The 20,515-nt window shown below is 42.0% G+C and overlaps 1 protein-coding gene across 4 annotated transcripts in view; it reads right to left on the bottom strand.

Moving 5' to 3' along the window:
• The window catches only part of IL18R1 (interleukin 18 receptor 1), a 39,245-nt gene extending 20,279 nt beyond the window's left edge, over positions 1-18,966 (bottom strand). For all 4 annotated transcript variants that reach the window (XR_448476.4, XM_007118514.4, XM_007118515.4 and 1 more), the window contains exons 1-5: positions 18,431-18,966; positions 12,927-13,012; positions 8,934-9,177; positions 5,565-5,730; positions 2,732-2,882 (exon numbers count right to left, since the gene is read on the bottom strand). Coding sequence is in view for 3 of the 4 variants with exons in the window: in XM_007118514.4 (XP_007118576.1) it covers positions 2,732-2,882; positions 5,565-5,730; positions 8,934-9,177; positions 12,927-12,984 (619 nt within the window). In the remaining variant the exon portion in view is untranslated. The remainder of the gene's footprint in view (positions 1-2,731; positions 2,883-5,564; positions 5,731-8,933; positions 9,178-12,926; positions 13,013-18,430) is intronic.
• Positions 18,967-20,515: the final 1,549 nt, after the last annotated feature.

Raw genomic sequence — 20,515 nt, 5'->3', positions numbered from 1 at the left:
TTGATTTTAGCTCAGTGAACCCGTTTCAGATTTCTGACCTCCAGAACTGTAAGATAACACGTTTGTGCAGATTGAAGACAGGAAGTTTGTGGTACTTTGTCCATTCGCAATGCGTGGAGTACAGCTATATAAGTGGATGGCTGTAGAGAAGAGGGAAAACGCTGCTAAAGTCAACGAGCTCTAGTAACTGTGAACCCACAACGTTGTTGAATGAGTCATCCCAGGAGTTTACAGCTTCCTGGATGATGGGAAAGACCGTGAAGGGTGGATAAGCCACCTGTCTTCAGACACTCGAAGGAGCTGTCATTTTCAGAAGGGACCAGACAATCTGTGGGGTTACTCAAGGCAAACACAAACAGTGAGTGGAAACTATAAGAATGAGTAATTGGACTCAATGAGAAAAGAAGACTTCCCTACGATCAGTCATTAAAATCTGGACGCAGGGCTTCCCTGGTGGCGCAGTGGTTAAGAATCGCCTGCCACTGCAGGGGACACCGGTTCGAGCCCTGGTCCGGGAAGATCCCACATGCTGCGGAGCAACTAAGCCCGTGCGCCACAACTACTAAGCCTGTGCTCTAGAGCCTGCGAGCCACAGCTACCGAGCCTGCATGCTGCAACTACTGAAGCCCGCGCACCTAGAGCCCGTGCCCTGCAACAAGAGAAGCCACCGCAATGAGAAGCCCGCGCACCGCGATGAAGAGTAGCCCCCACTCGCCGCAACTAGAGAAAGCCTGCGCACAGCAGCGAAGACCCAACGCGGCCAGAAGTGAATTAATTAATTAATTAAAAAAACCATCTGGACCCAGCTGCTGTGTGATTTGGTAATTTCCAAGGTAGTTCCTGAATGATCTATTATTGGCTGAGTCATATGAAGGATATCTTCACTGGATAGGGTTTAATTAAATTACTTCTAGGGTCTCTGTCACCCTAAAATTCCAGGCTTCAGTTTTTCCATGATATATGGTCTGGGTTCATGATAAACCAGACTAGCAGCCAACATCCCCAAATATACAGCCCTTTTCTACAGCCACGCCTGGGCTCCTTACACGTCGCGCGCGTAGCCTCTGAGAACCAGCTCACACAGAGCCTCCGGCATCTAGTCTACCTCTGGACTCTCTGCACCATTAACACCTCACACATGACTCCAATTTCATATTCTACGGTGCTTCTATGTGGCTTATCACCTCGATACCGAGCAGGACCCTGTGGGGCTCCTGGGCACGAAAGCCTTTCCGTGTCCCCCATCCATGTCTGGATTACAGGAAATAGGCTTCATTCAGCCTCCAGGACCTTCCCTGAGTTCCAAGGGCAGGTTCCAACAGATGCTAATTAGGGAAGGGAGGGGATGCAGAGACCAGGGAGGAGCAGTCAGGAAACAATAGCGCAGCCCTGGGGCAGGGTCCTGGTTCCCCTCAAGGGAGGCACAGAACAATATCCTTGAGCTGTTTTGCAGATACTGAAACCCCCTCCAGGTGGGAGAAGTTAATGGTGATAAATGGAATATTCCTGCCCTATCAGTAAACAAAGGATGTCCCAGTCATCAGCGATTGCAGCCCTCCAAGAGAGCTGGTGAGCCCCGAGGGAACTCAGGAAGGAAAGAATACCTACCATCTAGCAGCCATCAGACTGCCGACACTGCTTAGGGTACCCTGAAGAAACTCAGGGTGTGAAAACACAGGATACTGGCCCCAGATAGCTGAGGAGCACATCAAAGGAATGAGGCCAGAGAGCCCAGACTCTTGCGTCTTCCCATACATAGAAAAGCGATAAATTCCTTAACTTGGGACATCTGGTTTTCTTTAATTAACAATAATCTTTTGACGTTCAGACTACCTGCCCTTTGTTGCAAAACTTCTATATAACCTGGGTCCCCCCCTCGCTTCCTCGGAGCAGTTCTCTCAGGGTTACTTGAGATGCTGCCTCCCAGGTTTGAAGTCCTAAAAATTCCCGCCGAATAAAACATAACTCTCAGCTTTTAGGTTGTGCATATTTTTTAGGTTGACTACAGTAAGCACATAGATCCCAGACCGGTTGGAACCAGAAGGTTGATGATGCCGACTCCCGATGACCTCACCACCAGCCAATCAGAAGAGCGTCCGCGAGCTGACCACGCCCTCTTTGAACCATTTCCATGAAACTCCTCACGACTCCCTCCAGGGTGGGACACACAGTTCTGAGGGCATGAGCCCGCTGTGGCCCCCTTTGCCTGGCAAAGCAATAAAGCTCTTCTTTTCTACTTCACCCACAACTCTGTCTCAGAGATTTAATTCGGTGTCGGGGTACAGAGGCCGGGTTTGGCTTCAACCTTTCCTGACTATAATCAAATTCCTGAGAATCGTACATTATTCACTTCATTTTGTATTTCCATGCTTCCCTTACCTCCCAATACTCAGTACAGTTTATTGAATATAGACACCCATCAATAAATATTTACTGAGTGCAAGCAGATGCTTAATAACAAAAGATTCCACAATTTAGTCAAATACCAAATAAGGGAACTGACACATCAGAGGTTCACCTATATAAACTTTCATTACTATCCTCCCCCAAATTTTTCAGCATGGCAGGTGATGCCAAAATGATTTTCACCCTTATATTTGAACTAGTGATGTGGTCACAACTCCAACTAAGTTTGCCTCTGGCTTCCCGTGAGGCTTTAGAAAAAAAGAAAATATTCCATTTTAAAATCTAAGATACATTTGTTTTTCCCCGATTCTAAGATTTCTCTTACCTCCAACTATTGTTATATTGAAGGTTTTGGTGACGTTAAATAGTTTGCCATTATGAAGAAGGAAAAACATGCAGGTATAATATCCCTGATCTTTAAACTCTGCATTCTTCTTTAAAAATGGGTTTTGATTGTTCTCTATCTTTTCACAGTTCTGTTATTAAAAAAAGCAAGTTAAAATATTTTAAGTAAGAGTGGTATCATATGACAAGAATTCAAAATTTTAAAGTTAAGAATCTTTAGAGAAAGAGGGAAATAGAATAAAAACTAGCAATTTCTGAGCAAATGTCTCAGTGATCTGGCACTGCCTCTACTGGAACAATGAAATAGAGTCCCATTCCTGGTATTATCATTATTATTAATACGTGCTGGGAAATAGAGTATAGGGGGCACTGTAGCTGCTTTCCTCATTTTCCTTTAATCTCTCTCTTTACACACAAAGAGAGGGAAGAGGAGGAAGAGGAGAAAGGAAAAAAAACCCACTACAACAAAAAAAAATCCCTGCTTGGGTCAAAATTTTCCACGCAATTCTATTTCTTAATGCTTTTAGCCGAATTCCATGTATTCAGGACTACCCATCCTGGGGATAGGTAGTAGAGGTGGGAGCAGAATTACTCAGAGAACCAGGTACCTAGCAGACTACCCACATCCATTGATGTCCTCCACCAGAAGACAGTGGACTGATTAGAAATTCATGAAAAATATTCCAATGTATAGGCACACACAAACATGTCTCTCTATCACAAATTTCTGTATGTTGTAGGAATTAATAATAACAAAACTGCCACCTTTTTCAATCCAGCCATCAGGTACCAATAAATAGGTTCTGAAGCAATCTAAGAATGAGATGGAGAAAATGGAAACTAAATTGCTAACCTTCACTACGTGACCCTGTTCCTGTAAATACCAACCAAGGAGCAGCTACTGCCCACAGACTCCTCTCAAAGCTGCCAAAGCTGGTAGCAAGCGGAGCTAGACCCAGAGGGTGCTTAGAATGGGCTTGTGAAGCACCCACATGTGTATCTCACATCAGTGAATTGTTTCTGCATACACCAAATTTGTATAAACCCAAACTTATTTTTTCTAAGGCACATTAAAATATCGATTCCAAGGCATATAAAATATATTTATTTTTCCAATCGTTTACTGATTTAGTTTCCTTGTTCCCCTCCCCTCAATTTTCTAGCTAAAAACATTCTCAATACGTCTATTTTCTAAATTCAAATACCTGCATAGAGGGACTTCTTAAAACCCAGTACACTGATCCCCACAAATTTATATATACTATAAAAACATTTGTACATGTGACAGGAAATAGAGTCAAGTCAACTCAGGGCTGATACAGATATTTGGAAAACATTTTGGATAAGAGCTTCCCTTGAAAAATCACAAGTAAACAGTGTTCAAGCAAAAGGTACAAACAAACATTTCTAAGGAATCATCATCAGTAGCTTGAACTTTCTCAAGGTTGTCTCTTCAGACCACTCTCTCTCACAGCTGTTCAAAGTTTCCATGACAGAGTTACACTTTTTCAGGTTGGTGGCTCTATAGAAATAATATAATTTGTGTTGTGTGTGTGCATGTATGTGTATGCATATTATGTATGTACATGTGACTGCATATATACTTGTGTATATACAATTTCCATAGTATTGTCTAAAGGAGCTCTTACAACTCAACAGGTAAAAGGTACATCAACTGAAGAAAATAGTTCACAAGAGAAGTAATACTGAGATGCAATAAATACATAAAAATGTTTAACTTGTTATTAAGGAAAGAAATGGGGGAAAGATACTAAGAATAACAGAACTTTTGCACATTACACTTTTAAATGTTCTTAAAGTATTCATTCCCATGTGGTAGTGGTATGAGAAAAAGAGGGTTTTAAACTGCTCTCCAGCTCCCTGGAGAGCAGCTTGATAATTTAAATCAAAAGCCATAAACATGCTCATAGCCTTTGATCCAGTTATTCTACTTTTAGGGATTTAGTTAAAGAATAAAATCATAGTACACCTTCTGAGTTACGGGAATGATATTTATTTTAGCCTTATAAATAATAGTGAAAAGTAGGAAATGAACAAATGTCCAATAACAGGGGCTTGGAGAGCAGCTTGATAATTTAAATCAAAAGCCATAAACATGCTCATAGCCTTTGATCCAGTTATTCTACTTTTAGGGATTTAGTTAAAGAATAAAATCATAATACACCTTCTGAGTTACGGGAATGATATTTATTTTAGCCTTATAAATAATAGTGAAAAGTAGGAAATGAACAAATGTCCAATAACAGGGGCTTGGATATAAGTGTATATACAATGGAATCCATGTTTGGGAAAATGTTTAAAGATGTGGGGAAATCATCACAATATAATTTTTAGTGGATAAAGGAAAATACCACTTTTTAAAAGTACATGGAGAAAAACCCCATTCTCTGGCCGGTGGGATTATGAATGATCTCTGTTATCTTCATCATTCATTTTTTCCATCTTCCAATTTTGTAAATGCATATATTCAGGACAAACATATACAACAGAATTTAAAATTTTAAGTATATGCAGCAGAAGAAAATGAGCTAGCATTCCTAAAAATTAAATTTTTTGAAAGAAAAGGAAAATTAAGGAAGGGAGAGGAAGCTGTTATCATTTACTGAATGCCTAGCATGGGGCAGGAACCTCGACACTTGCGTTACATGTAGGAGCTCAGACAGGCCACCTGAGCTGTGTGGACTCACAGTTTGTATGTTACAAGACCAAAATGCTTCACAGCCATCAGACCCTCACTTTGGAATTTTGTCTTTTCTGTCAAGTTTTAAGTTAAAATATTTTAAAAGCGTTACCTTATACAATAACGTTCTGTTGACCAGTTTTTGATAGTAACTATGTTCACAGGCTACCTGCAAAGATTTTTTAACTTCCACAGATTTACTCATTACTTGTTTCTCAGTAAAACAGCTGTGTTTAGGTCTTCTGATGACATTTAATTTCCAGTCATGCATATCATTTCTAGGAAATAAAGGGTTAGACATATTTTATCATTAGTACAGAGACTTTGCAAATATCACCTTTTAGTAACCAATCCAGTGAAAAATTTCCCTTATTTTTGTATAAAGAGACTCATTCATTGATGCCCAAATCCCGCTCTGTCTCTTTTTGGTTCAGTGCAGCAAGATATTTAATAACTGCCATGGGAGGGGGGGAGGGGGTAGTAAATGAGAAACACCCGAGATGTCCTAAACACACACACACACACACACACACACACACACACACACACACACACACACTCTCACACACAAACCTACATCAGACCATATGTATTATGGATATCAGGACAGAAATGTTTAAAACGTCAATGATCTATAGAGACGGACAGGTTCAAAGATTCTTAACCCAGGATGGGAGAGTGGAGGTGGTTTCATGAGGACTATAATGCTTTCTGAAGGTCTGTATATATGCACTGCGTTTTATATTTCTCAGGGCACTTTGTTCCTATCCTCTTCTCTTACTGTCGAGTAAACCATGTCTGTAGTGGCTGCTCTCCATGTAGTTATATTAGCACTTTAAGTGCCTTACTAAGCAAAAATTAGTTTGAATAGCTGCCATTGTTGTTCCTTCTGGTTAGAAGTTAGGAATGTAGAGGAAGAAAAAATTTTAACAGCATTTTTGGAAACGATCATTTTTTTAACTTTTTATTTTACATTGGAGTATAGTTGCTTGACAACGTTGTGTTAGTTTCAGGTGTACAGAAAAGTGATTCAGTTATACATATACATGTATCTATTTTTTTAAAATTCTTTTTGAATTTTTGGGGGTTTAGGTTGTTACATAATATTGAGCAGAGTTCCCTGTGCTATACAGTCGGTCATTGTTGGTTATCCATTTTAAATCTAGTAGTGGAAATGATCTTTGAAAAAAGAAGATGTTTGCAATCTCATGTTTGCTTGAACTGCACGTTCTATAGAGATCCATATACTAAATACTACACGAGGTTACGTTGTCCTGTGTGCCTGACACATTTGTACTCGCCCCCCAGAGGCTCTTCCAGCTCTCCTTTGAGTCTACAATCAGATGGACAGAAAACTGGCACTCACAGAGTTCCAGGTATTGTACCACGTGTGTGCACTGAGATGACTCTTTTCCTTACGTTAGACGGGAAACCTAACCTTCGGGCAAGGTTAACTAACTTGCCCAAGGTGACACACCTGGTACACAATAGGGCCAAGATGCACATCAAATGCACATTAGCTTGGCCCTCAAGGACAGAAGTGCTTTGTACAATACTATACTCTCACAAAACTTTGATCAGACAATGCGATTTTCGCCGTAGGATTAAACTATCAGTCTCCAGAGACATTTGATTATTAGTAGAGGACTCCTGAAAAATTAAAGGGGGATTCCAGGAGTAGGGTCTGCTCATTGATGACTCCCACACAAAACTACAAAGACTCACTCACCCAAATGATGTACACACACATACATGCACACGTACACACATGCATACACACACACACACGCGCACACACCTCTGTGCCAAAACAGAATACTGTTCACCAGTTGCACTATATTTGAAAAAGTTTCTATCTTCAATGCTCCCAGGTGTTCAAAACCACCTTCTCCTGTGTAGGGTCCCGTTTATTTTCAAAACCACTGTCAAGGCTGCTGCTCCCACCATTGCTTTAGTCTCGTGTTATTCATCAGCCTCCAACACCTTCAAAGCTTATCACACAGCACTCTGGGCCCGCCACCCTCCCTGTCCTCTTCCTGGTCCCTCCACGCCTCTCTGACAACCTGCCTCCACCTGATGAGTCCACTTTCTCTTCCTACCGCAGGCTGTGTTCTCCACCTTTCACATCAGAAAGACAGTTAATGCCCCCGTCCCTCCCTGTCTCCAAGTGACATTCGTAGATGACTGACTCTCCCCATCAGTTTGTCCTTTCTGCCTTGTCCAGAATAGTTTGTGCATTTAAATCACATCTTTCTTCAATCAGGATCAGGGAGATGTTGTTCTTCCTCTACCCCTATTGTGAGTATACATTCTACCTTAGTTTGAAAAGACCCAGTTGTGACCCACTTCTGGAATGGTCCCTCTTAAAAGGTCACATAAAATTCATTGGTTAAAAAGAGTTTCTGAACTTCTTTCTAACTCCTGGGAGTTCCTATATATAAAAACAAACCAAAATGACCCCCTTTTGTGCAAAACCACAGGAGTGCTATCAAGATTTCACTGTGGTATCTCACGCTGCTCTCAAAGGCACCGTTGATAAGGATCAGGACTCACTCCAGAGGCACTCGTGAAAGAAAGCTGCTACATCTGGCAGCACACCATCACCCCTCACCTGGCCCTGAGCTAGTTTCTACAGGTCAGTTTCAAACCTCTATAAAAATACACACATACATAACTACAGACACAACATCACAAATGTACTGGATAAACACTATGCCATCAATGTTCTCACTAACGTTTCATCACACAGAAGTTTTCTTGTCCCAGTTACTCCTTCCCCATCTCACAAAATAAAGTATAAAGAGAACCAAGTTCAGTAATAATCATGGACACATTCAGTGGGTTGCCGTCATTTCACAGAATTTAGGATTCTTGACGACGAATATCCTGGAAGACTCTAGGGTTAGCCTGAGAAGGCTGTGCAAAGCCCTTTCAGTGCTCCCCTCTCACTGTCCCTGGCTATAAATTTGTGATTGGCTGACACACACGTCTTTCACCAGTACCGCCACCTGGCTCTCAACGAACCCCTGAAAACTGGACTAGGATGTGTCTACACCAATTCCAACCCAGCTCCCCAGCTTGAGGTTACCACCCAGGAAGCTGACACTGCCCTCCTTCACTACCCGCTCATAACATTACGAAGCCCTCGCCATTTATTTCCTTTGACCGGCAGCTCTAGGTAACAGAAGCAGCTGAATTTAAAAATGAATTTCATTCAGTCCTCACTTATCTTTGGCAAGGATCACCTAAAAGTAAATCATACTAAGGTCATCTCCTTTCATTATGATTGCTAAGAAAATAAACACAGGGCAGTATTTAATTTAATTTTTCAAGAATGAAGTATTTATTTCACGTTGTAGGAAGAGTAGGGAGAAGAAAATGGATGGATTATCTGACCCTCCCAATTACTGTATATTTGATTTGCTGAACAAAGTCCAAGAGTGCTATGAAATACGCCAACGCAAAGAGAAGGTATACTCACCCCATTCGGATAGAGTAAGATCCGCTGTCATTCAAATGAACCGGCCAAAACTCCAAAACATAATCGAGCAAAATAATTCTGGGTGAACTACTCGAGCTCAGCTCAAGGGGTCCATGCGATTCATTTTTGTACCATTTTATGATGGCTGTTTTATTCTCACGCTCAGATGAAGATGAGCAATACTTCAGATAGAAAGGTTCCCCTTCAACTGCAGTAATGTGAAGACGTGAGGTACAAGTTTCTTCTAAAGATTAGCAAAGTAAAAGAAAAATATAAAAACAGAATGACAAAGGAAAATTTTTTTCCCTAATGCATTAGGTGAAGAAGCTGGGTTAGGAACATCCTGAAAAATCTCAACGTCTCATCTCTGTGGATTCTTTTATTTTAGGGTCAATCTTCCCAACACTAAAAAACAGGAGGTCAATCTTTCTAACACCAAGGCACTTTCACTATACAAATGGAGACAGAAAAACCTTCCAACAGCTTCTCCCAAACAGGAAGATACCGGAACTTAACCTACCAAAGGTAGAAGACACATAAATGCACTGTAATCTTTTAAAAGAAATGTTACACATTACAACTTCCTCTTAAGGAAAGCCACCAAAGTCACAGTATTGCCACACCTACCCCAAAACATCCCTAGCTGAGGAATCTCCAAGGAAAATAACAAGAGAAACCTAGAGACCTCAGAGTTTTCCACTTGTATCGTCAGAAGTCTCACGGGTCTCGTTCTCAACCACTCTACCTAAGCATTCCCCGGGCAGACGTGGGGATGGTTAAAGGCGCGCCTACGTGTGTATAAATCCATTACCTCTCTAGGTTACCGTGTGGCTACTCAATACATGATGCATACAATTCATACTGATAATTAATTCATATTGACTCAGTCCAAATCTGGGTATCTGTCACTTCCGCGTTCTAAGATCTCTCTCTCTCTCTCTCTCTCTCTTCTTCCTTCTTTCTCAACTAACCCAGATACTCTGGCTTTAGAAATTTATCTGATCCTTTGTGCTGTACAGGGTCATCATTCCCCTCCTTCTTCACTTCCAACAGTTCAAAGTCAGTGTGAATGGACCTTCCCTGTATCCTGTCTTCCGGCAGCAACCTCTGACTGTATTTTGAGAATGAGAGAACTCTTAAACTGAACAGAGCAATTCTCTGAGGCCACAGAGAACATGCTTTCTCTATAGTCAGGGTTTATTTCTCGAAGCAACTGTCCGGTTTTAACCACAAGGTTGTTCACCACAAGGTAGAGAGGAAGTGGCTCTAATGACAAAAACACTCTTTGCAAACATGGCTGTCAAACCTACCTGGAAGCACAACATTTAATGAACATCAACCTTGCATCTGGTGGTTGTTATTAAATCCTTATCTTACAATTCAGGACTTCAGCTTAGAAGGTGTGATGCGTGTGTAAATGTGGGTGTAAGTTTTAATTGACACCTAAAAGGATGTTAGGTCATTAACAGCTTGATTTACCTTCTCGTTTTAGAAATATAATCTACATATAACGAAGTGCAAAAATCATACATTATGTGCTCTATTGTGTCCGGACTTTTTGTACACCATTATGTCTATGATGGGCAATCATATTGCTGCATGTAGTAATGATTTGTTCTTTTTTTCATAGCTGTGTAGTATCTAATTGTGGTAGTATTTGACAATTTATTTATCCATTCTATTGGTGTTGAACATTTGGGTGATTTCGAGGTTTTGGTCAATCATGAAAAAGCTTCTATGAGAGCTACCATATGATCCAGCAATCCCACTCCTGGGCATATATCCGGAGAAAACCATAAGTTGAAAAGGTACATGTAGCCCAATGTTCACTGCAGCACTATTTACAATAGCCAGGACATGGAAGCAACCTAAATGTCCATCGATGGAGGAATGGCTAAAGAAGATGTGGTACATATATACAGTGGAATATTACTCAGCCATAAAAAAGAACAAAATAATGCCATTTGCAGAGACATGGATGGGCCTAGAGATTGTCATACTGAGTGAAATAAGTCAGAAACAGAAAGAAAAATATCAGTTGATATAGCTTATATGTGGAATCTAAAAAAAATGGTACAAATGAACCTATTAAAAAAAAAATAGAAACAGAGTCACAGGTGTAGAAAACAAACATGATTACCAAAGGGGAAAGGTGGGGGGGGATAAATTGGGAGACTGGGTCTGACATATAAACACTACTATATATAAAATAGATAACTAATAAGAACCTACTGTATGGCACAGTGAAGTCTACTCAGTACCCTAATGACCTATATGGGAATAGAATCTAAAAATGAGTGGATATATGTATAACCGATTCACTTTGCTGTACAGCAGAAACTAACACAACATTGTAAATCAACTATACTCCAATAAAAATCAATGAATAAAAAAAGCTTCTATGAACCCCTGTGCCTGTGTTTGTACAGACATAGGCACTTATTCCTCTTTGGGGACAGTTATCACTTAAAGAAACCTAGCCTGGAATTCATACTCTCCAGGATGCATGGTTGGCAGTTGAAAGTTCATATTCCCCAGGCAGCTAATGGCTTCAGAGATCTAATCTTACATTTAACATTGCAGGCTTTGTTGATTTGAAATGGCTTTTGATTGGAGAAGTGAGTGGAGTTCAAGGTGTATGGATGGCCCAGAACACCCTCCCCATCTTCCATGAATGGAGCACCAGGGTCCAGTAAGGTCAAGAGACTACAGCCTCTGCAATGATGTCTGGGTTTGGAATTGTCTTGAGTTTGGGCAATAATAGGATGTCATCTAACTTCAGCTAAATGAATCTGACACGTAAAATACTGTCATGTCTGCCTAGGGAGACCCCTTCACAAAAGGTGCTCTTCAAATACCTCAAAGGACAGAGAGCTGGGACCTTAGCATCCTTACAGCAAAGGCTGCATGGCTGTTTGGAGCCTGCAGCATGTTTTCATTATAACCTGGGAGCAAGGTTATCAGCCTATGTCTATAAGGGCCTTTAGAGCTAGGGGCCTTTTCATATCATGCACACTTTCCTACACCTTGGTCTCTCTCACCTGTTCCGACAGGTCCTTCCATATCAACAAGAAGAGGTCTGTCTCCTTCCTTTAACACCTGGGTAGTGTTGCATTGTATGGATCCCAACGATACATAGATCCTCTTAAGTAAATATACCCAGATATTGGACCTGAATTATTTGGAAGTATCAATAACCAAACTGTAATCTCTTCATTAGTAATTCTCAAAGTAGGGGACATGCGCTCATGTCTCCCCTCCTCCAGATACTGGATCAAGGCAAATCAACAATTGTGCCCCTTCCTTCTTCTCCAAAGCCTTTGGAGAACCTTGTTAATCAATCACGGAACTCTTCTTCAGAGAACCCTGCTGAGGTCTCAGAACCTTCTCAGGGAAAGTCTCCAAGCAGTGACTGCTAATAAATTAAAATCGGTACCTGACACCGGACACAAAGCCTACCTGCCTTCCTGGTCCAAGCAGGCTCTTTCTTACGTATTCCTTCCAACTCTAATATTTTCTTTAAGATCTGTAAGGTATTCTCACTCACTTTCCTCACTACCTAGATAATGAGATGAATTTTTGCCTTCCTTTCGGGGAGGAAACAATGTGTTAAAACTTTGTAAAAATCAGTAACAAGGATGGCTGTGATCACTTCAGTTTCAAATAAAGTGAAGCTAAGCAAATTTTCATCTCAGACAAATGTATTTCAGGATAAAAGTTTTCACTTTCTGCTCTCTACATAAACTCACAGGGCTGAATCCTTTCTTTATTGGTAACTACACATGAGTCTTTACTTGATCCCAGTCCTATGAATCTTTTATTCTTTATTCCAGGCATACCAAACGGTTGGCAACTTTCTAAAGTAAAATTTTAAACCACAAATTTTAATAAATTCAACATCTTCAGAAACCACCTCCACATAAATAAGCCAAACTTTGATATTCCCTCTAGACGACCAATGAAGTATGTTTGTGATGGATTATAATTACTTACCTGAGGCGCCTAAAAACATAAGCACCAAAAGGGTCAGGGGTATTTCTCTACGATGCATGTTTATGATTCTGCTTCAAATGGTTTCTCTGGAAAACAGAATAAGACAGATTCAGCCAAGACTTTCAAACAAAAGCATACCTGTCTCATGCAGGAGGTTTTAAAAAGTCTTCTGGCATACAGACTTAAAAAAACTCAGCCCAGCAAATTTTCATATCCCTTCATAGAGTCACCACTTTTCCTCAGAACTTCCAGCCATGTAGAATTAATAAAATTTCAAGGCATAAATTTGGGCACCCAGGGGAAATCCCTAATAATGCAAATTCTAAGACAAGAGAGCCTGCTGTATTTTAGGTCTGGTCTACTAAATCTTACCTCCAAAGTCAAGGTTGAGGACAACAGTATTTCCAGAAAATCTACCATCCTATGAATGGACAGTCTGCCCATGTAGGTGTGTGTGTGTATGTGTGCGTGTGTGCGTGTGTGTGTGTGTGTTACAGCCGCTTTTTTTCCCTCTCACACCACCAAAATGTTCATCACAATCTTCACTTATGGGCGGAATTTTTAAATATTGATCTTTCTTCAGAACTAAGTTAGGAACTAAGTCTGTTATGCACATCACTGTATCACTAAAATCAGCGCCTCCCGCAAAGTAAGCACGGATTAATTCTTGTTAAGAGGAAAAGGTGTGTGCACGTGTCTACACTCACATGGCCCTAGTTTTTATTTTAGGAAATGAAGATACAAATCTGGGAGTTTCCTACAATCCAGATGCCTAATCCACATCCACTCAATGAACGCAAATCTGTGTTGAATTTTGACCCTACTGCAACCTATCTTTGGTTCTACTAATTACAAGCTGAGAGAGTAGAGGAAGGGTGCATTGGGGCTCATACACCAAGTCTGACTATTTCATAAACCAACACATGCTCCTTGTATACCACACACCTAGCCCCACTGGGCAGAGGAAGCACAGCACGATGGAAAGAGCTTGGATTTGGGGCACACACAACTAGACTGGCATTCCTGCTTGAGTCTTGACAAGCTGGGCAACGTCGGGCAAGTTACTTAGAAGTCACAGAGCCTGTTTGCTCATCACCAAAATGGGGTTGATAAGAAGGCCTATCTGCCAAAAGTACTGAAGTAAGTATTTATGAAGCCTTCCCGGGTGCATGGTAAACGCTCAACCCCAAATAATTCTTCCACCAACCGTCACTCACCGCCCCCGCCATACTGAAAAAGAGTACTGTTAATGCCCAAATCCTTGGTGAAGTTTAATGGCTAAACTGCCAGACCATTCACATCAAGCCTTATGAATAACATCGCCAAGCCGTTGATGTAATTTCCGAGAGGTAATAATCAATAATGTAAAGACAGAGGGATAGTATGTATGGAAAGTGCCAACTATTCATAACCAAATTAGAATATGGCTGTGGTTTGAAATCAGTCCTCCAGCCCCCCCCCCCACACTTTATTATTAACTCTCTCCATCCTCTTATCTCAGGCAGAATGAAAAGTGTTGTTTCCTCTGGTTTAGGTCGACACAGCCTTGCAAAAGGCACTGCTGGGTTTTTTTGTTCGATTTTTTTTAATTATCAGGGTTTACTACGAGATAAAGTTATTATGAGATTATTCAGCATTCTGATGAGTTAACTCTAAGTTTCAATATGAAACATGTTAAGATCCCAGTATGCAAATTAGCTGATATTTGCCCTGCTCTCTGTATGTGTATATATAAAATTTTTAACGTACATATCATGGATTTAAAAGATTAAGATATTAAATAGTGCAACTCATTTCCAAAAGAAAAATCTGTCATAGATACCCTAGTAAGTATTAATAAAATATATGTAGGAGGATATAAATGTTACATTTCTTGCGTATGGGAATTTTTGGGGTTTTTTTAGTGTTATATTTGATGATGGTGCCATTTTTCGGCCTTTTCATAATTTTAAAATTTCTTCTTCTCTTTCTTTTGTTCTTCCTTTCTCTGAAAAAAATTTTCTGATTTCTAAAGTAACATATTCCCATTATAGGACACTTATAACATGAAAATAGAAAAGAAGAAAATAATCTCAACATGCATAATACTTTAGCATTGTCTTATACTTTTTCTATATATTTTCAAATAATTAAGATTTTAAATAATCTCCTATCCTGCTGTTCCTACTTAATAAAACAGCATTTTCCTGTGTCAAAAAATACTCTGTTATCATTTTAATCGCCACACAATACTCCTTCTTGAGGATATATTATAATTTACAAGATGTATTTTACTATAAAATAACCCCATGCCCATCTTCTCGTGTAAGGCAGTACAGATCAGTTTTTGGAGCATGACCTCTGGCACCAGACTGGCTGGTTGAATCCTCATTCTACTCTTTACCAGCTGAATAACATCGGGCTGGTCACTTACCATCTCTGTTCCTCAATCACTTCATCCGTAAAAGGGAATAACGAACGATACTATCTCCCAGAGCTGATGTGAAGGTTACATGAGTTACTATGGCAAATAGTAAATGGTGAATAATAAATATCACTAAGCTATTATTACTTATCTACATTTCTTATTATTTTCTTGGTGCTACTTCATGGCAGGATAGTCTAGGAGTCAAAGAGTACATTTTATTTATTTATTTATTTATTTATTTTTGTGGTACGCGGGCCTCCCTCTGCTGTGGCCTCTCCCGTTGCGGAGCACAGGCTCACCGGGGCGCGAACCCTGTTCCCCTGCATCGGCAGGCGGATGCGCAACCACTGCGCCACCAGGGAAGCCCCAAAGAGTACATTTTAAACATGATAAATGCATACCACCAAACCGCACCCAGAAATGTAATCATTCATACCCCTCAACAGTGAAAGACAATATCCCTCCCCTAGACCCACAGAAGCATTTGAACACTCTCATTCTTTAAATCTAAGTAGGTATTTAAATTGGTAAAATGGTTTCTCATGGTTTATTCATCTGCATTTCTATTGGTATAAATGAGGCAAAATATTAATCATGTATTTTTTAGCTATTTTATTTCCATTTTTTTATGCTTTTTTGTCCAGTTCTTAAATTTTTAGTGTTTTTTTTTTCAACTTGTTGCATAGTGTTCCTTTCCAATTCCTCTTCTGATGTCTTAACATACGGACAATTTTATATTTATGCAGTCAAACCTATCATTCTTTTGTGACTTTTCCATAACTTTTACACTTAGAACATTCCTTTGCCTTCAGTAGTCAGATGGATACCTACCTGTATTTTCTTCATTTTTATGGCTTAATGGGGTTTTTTTGCATTTAATTTTTTACCCTTTAACAATTAACTTTGTTGTTTGGTACGAAGATAGGGTCTAACTTAATTTATTTTTCCCAAACGGCTACTAATTACTACTCTATCATTAGTTAAAAATCCTGTCTTTCCTTTAGAGTTGGTTGATACTGTAGTTATATTGTACAGGGCCTCCCTGAGCAATCTATGGAAAATCTAACATAGAAAATCTAACATCTGCTTGAGAGCGAATACACACAAGCGTGTGACCGAGTGCACACGCGCAAGCACGTGCGCGCGCGCGCACACACAGACCTCTCTCTCTCTCTGTCTTTGCTCTCCCACTTTTTGTTCTTTTATTCCTAGCACTTATCACCAACTGACATACTATCATCTTATGTTTGTTTGCTTGTTTGTTATTGGCTGAATTAATGAAAGCATCAAATTCATAAAATATGTACAGTTTGGAGTCTTACGTGATGATCTGATCCATCGTTAAAAGATTAAGGTAATCTTCTACCTGTGGCATGCTTCTTAAATCATGACATCTTGCAAAGTATGTTTTAACGACTGATGTTAAGTCTAGGGCAATCATCCTTGCTTGGTGCTTGAAAAAAAAATAATTGATGTCTGGGTTCCACCTAGATGTCTGGAATACAGTCTGGGCATACCGATTTGTAAAAATCCTCCAGATGATTCTAATATGTAGCCAAGGTAGGCAGACACTGATCCAGGGGACTTACTTCTATCCTTAAAAGTAAATTTAAAATATCCTAAACATATATTTAATAAGAATACCTAATAATTAAGATACAAATATATGTGCATGTATATGTATGAATACGTGTGTGTGTGCACATGTAGGTACGTATGTGCATGTGCACACACACACAACACCAAGAAAACTCACAAACGTTCCCTAAATCACCCAGTGGCATGGAGTTTTCTCTAAATGAAAAAGGCTCTCTTCCAAAACTTGTGTGACCCTGGGTGAGGGTCAGATACAAGCTGGCCACTCTGTCTGCCCCAAAGGCTACACAGTCAAAGGCGCCGCCAGAGCATCCGAATGGCCATCTCCTGAGCCCCTCGTTCTGCCCAGCTGCCCTGTTTATAGACCCCATTCTGAGCAAAGTGACGGTTCTCTAGAAAAAATAATGCACAGAAACTCAGAGTTGTTAGGCCACTTCAGAGCTCTTTCCCTCAAGGAACCTGAGACTAGGCCAGGTGAAATGATCAAACAGTGTTTGTTCGTTCATTCATCTTTTGAGATGACAAAACAATCAAATGCCAGGCGGAGAAAATGATCTTGGACATCACGCACACGTACAAGCGTGTATATGCGTGCACACACTTCCACTCTAAGGAAGAATTTATGTCGAAATAGGTTTCTCTTGGGGAGGCCAGGAGAATCATTCCCGTCCCGCAGTCCTGGTCACACAAATGTCTGCTGTTGCTACCCTTACGCTTCCCCAGCCTCCACCCATGGCTGTGCTGGCAACTAGCCCAGAAACTGCACAAACCCAGTTTCCTCCAAATTTACCCCCTCCTGGCCCATCCAAGACCCTCAGATTGGAAAGTGGGCCCCAGAGCCCAGCACTGCACAGCACCAAATGGGTGTTATGTAATACAGTGAGCTCAGGTGCCTGTACCTGAAGGGGCTGCCCGATCATCTGTTGGTCTGCTAACCGCAGTACAGCTGCCGGGCTTCTAACTCCTGGAGGCACCTCGGATGGACACGAAGGTTTTGAAATCAGGAAAATCTGGGTGTGAATCTGGGATCTGTTACTTAGTAGCTGGATGCCCTTGGGTAAACTACTGAACCTCTCTGGGCTCGGTTCCCCTCCTCTTAAGAAGCATACTGCATTTGGCCTGTAGGAGGCTTAAGCGAAAATCATGCATCTAAAAGTGTCAGACACAAGTAACTGCTTTATAAATGAAAACTATCACTTCTTTTAGCCGTTCTCACCTTTCTAGAAAAAAACGGGGACTGGTTTAACCACTAAAACTACGCTATTAGGGAAAGTTGATGCTGTTGAATCACCAGTTATTCGTGTGGATACACACATATGTATGCATATATGCTAATTATTTAAAATAATATATATTATATATAATAGCTATACGTATATGCATGCATATTTAACGGATCTTTCAGAACCCCTGCCCCTGAGGCTGGGTCGCCCCTTGTCCCCAACCGACAGCAGACGGCAGTGGGAGGGGCCGCAGGTGGCAGAGGCAGGTCTGTCCTTACCTTCAGAAGGCGTCCCGAGGCTGGGGAGGGGGCGGCTGTCCCCCTTGACACCCGACAGGGAGGCAGGTGAGAGAGCAACAGCTGCCTTCCTACCACCGTGAAACCAGAAAGGAGAGGAGCCTCGAGCGTAATGCAACAGATAAGGCAACCAGAGAAAGCTGAAAATGAAAAAGGAACAGAAAGTCTGAAGAAAGAAAAAGCGTCTGGCAAAACTCGGCTGGCCGAGGCCGCGGGTGCGGCGCTGCTCCCGGCCCCGCGGCCTGGGCTGTGTCCCGGGTCTGGGACGCTCCTTGACTGGGTTTGCTCTCGGTCGGGGTCCTCCCACTCCGGCTCCTCCGCGGGGGCGCTGTGGGTCCGCAGTGCTTCCGGTCTGGGGGTGCCGCGGACCCGCGCCGCTCCCAGTCTAGGGATGCTCCTCCGCGGGGGCGTTCCTGGTCCTGGGTGTTTCGGGTCCCGGGCGCTCCGGGGCGGGCTCCTCCCAGGCCGGGGATGCTCGTCAATGGGGGCGCTCCGGGTCGGCGTGCGCGCTCCTCGCGGCGCTCGGGGTACTGGTTTCTCTGGCTGGGCGCGCCGCCCTTGGGTTCCGGGAGCGGCTCGCTCGCGGGGCGAAGGCGCGCAGCTGGAAAATCCGGCACCTTGACGGGGGCCGAGGAGGCTGCGGCCGGGGGCGGCGCGCCTGGGTCCCGGGAGCTGGCGGGCCGTCGGCGGCGGCCGGGCGACCCGCGGGGCCAGGAGGGGGCGCGCCTGGGCGGCTCCTACGCACCCTCCGGGCGGCGAGGCAGCCGGGACCAGAGCCAAGTGAGGAGGTTGTCAGCCCCGGCCTGGCGGAGGGACAGCATCTGCGCTTAGAGGAAGGGGCTGTGGCCGGCTGGGGACACGACGGAGGCCGAGGAGTCGTACCAACGCCACCGGGCGGCCCCCCGAGGCCAACCAAAGGTGCGGAGGGCTTGTGGTTCCAGCCCTGGGGTCCTGGCTCTGTCCTAAGGTCTTCTGCTTAGCCTGAGGGGTGGGTGGTTCGCCATTGGGAAGTAGAAGAGGGGCGCAGAGGTGTTAAATTGAGATTTTAAATTGGTTAGAAGAAAAGGAGGCCAGTGGAGAAAGCGTGTTTCTAAGTTTTTATGGTGTGGTGGAACTCAGGATACATTTTTAGACTGGTCTGTGATTGGACCTTTCAAACAAAAATGAAAAATGAAACCCACAGCAGACAGCGAAAAGGTTTAATGAGAGTCAATTTCATTCTTTTTATCCAATCAAAGTCATTCACCACATAGTAAAAGAGAAAAATCGTATAAGTATCTCAATAAATGCAATTAAAAAGCATCTTGCACTCGTCAACACCCTTTCTTGATTAATAACACCTGAGAAACTGAGAATAGAAGGGACCATTCTTTTTTTTTAACATCTTTATTGGAGTATAATTGCTTTACAATTGTGTGTTAGTTTCTGCTTTATAACAAAGTGAATCAGCTATACATATACATATATCCCCATATCTCTTCCTTCTTGCGCCTCCCTCCCACCCTCCCTATCCCACCCCTCTAGGTGGTCACAGAGCATCGTGCTGATCTCCCTGTGCTATGCGGCTGCTTCCCACTGGCTATTTTACATTTGGCAGTGTATATATGTCCATGCCACTCTCTCACTTCGTCCCAGCTTACCCTTCCCCCTCCCGGTGTCCTCAAGTCCATTCTCTAGTAGGTCTGCATCTTTATTCCTGTCCTACCCCTAGGTTCTTCATGACCTTTTTTTTTTTTTTAGATTCTATATATATGTGTTAATACACGATATTTGTTTTTCTCTTTCTGACTGACTTCACTCTGTATGACAGACTCTAGGTCCATCCATCTCACTACAAATAACTCAATTTCGTTTCTTTTTATGGCTGAGTAATATTCCATTGTATATATGTGTCACATCTTCTTTATCCATTCATCTGTCAATGGACACTTTGGTTGCTTCCATCTCCTGGCTATTGTAAATAGAGCTGCAATGAACATTGTAGTACATGACTCTTTTTGAATTATGGTTTTCTCATGGTATATGCCAAGTAGTGGGATTGCTGGGTCGTATGGTAGTTCTATTTGT

Source organism: Physeter macrocephalus, chromosome 12 (genome assembly GCF_002837175.3).
Source record: "Physeter macrocephalus isolate SW-GA chromosome 12, ASM283717v5, whole genome shotgun sequence".
NCBI lineage: Eukaryota > Metazoa > Chordata > Mammalia > Artiodactyla > Physeteridae > Physeter > Physeter macrocephalus.
Note: the sequence above shows the minus strand (reverse complement) of the source record. Positions and strands in the feature narration are given on the sequence as shown.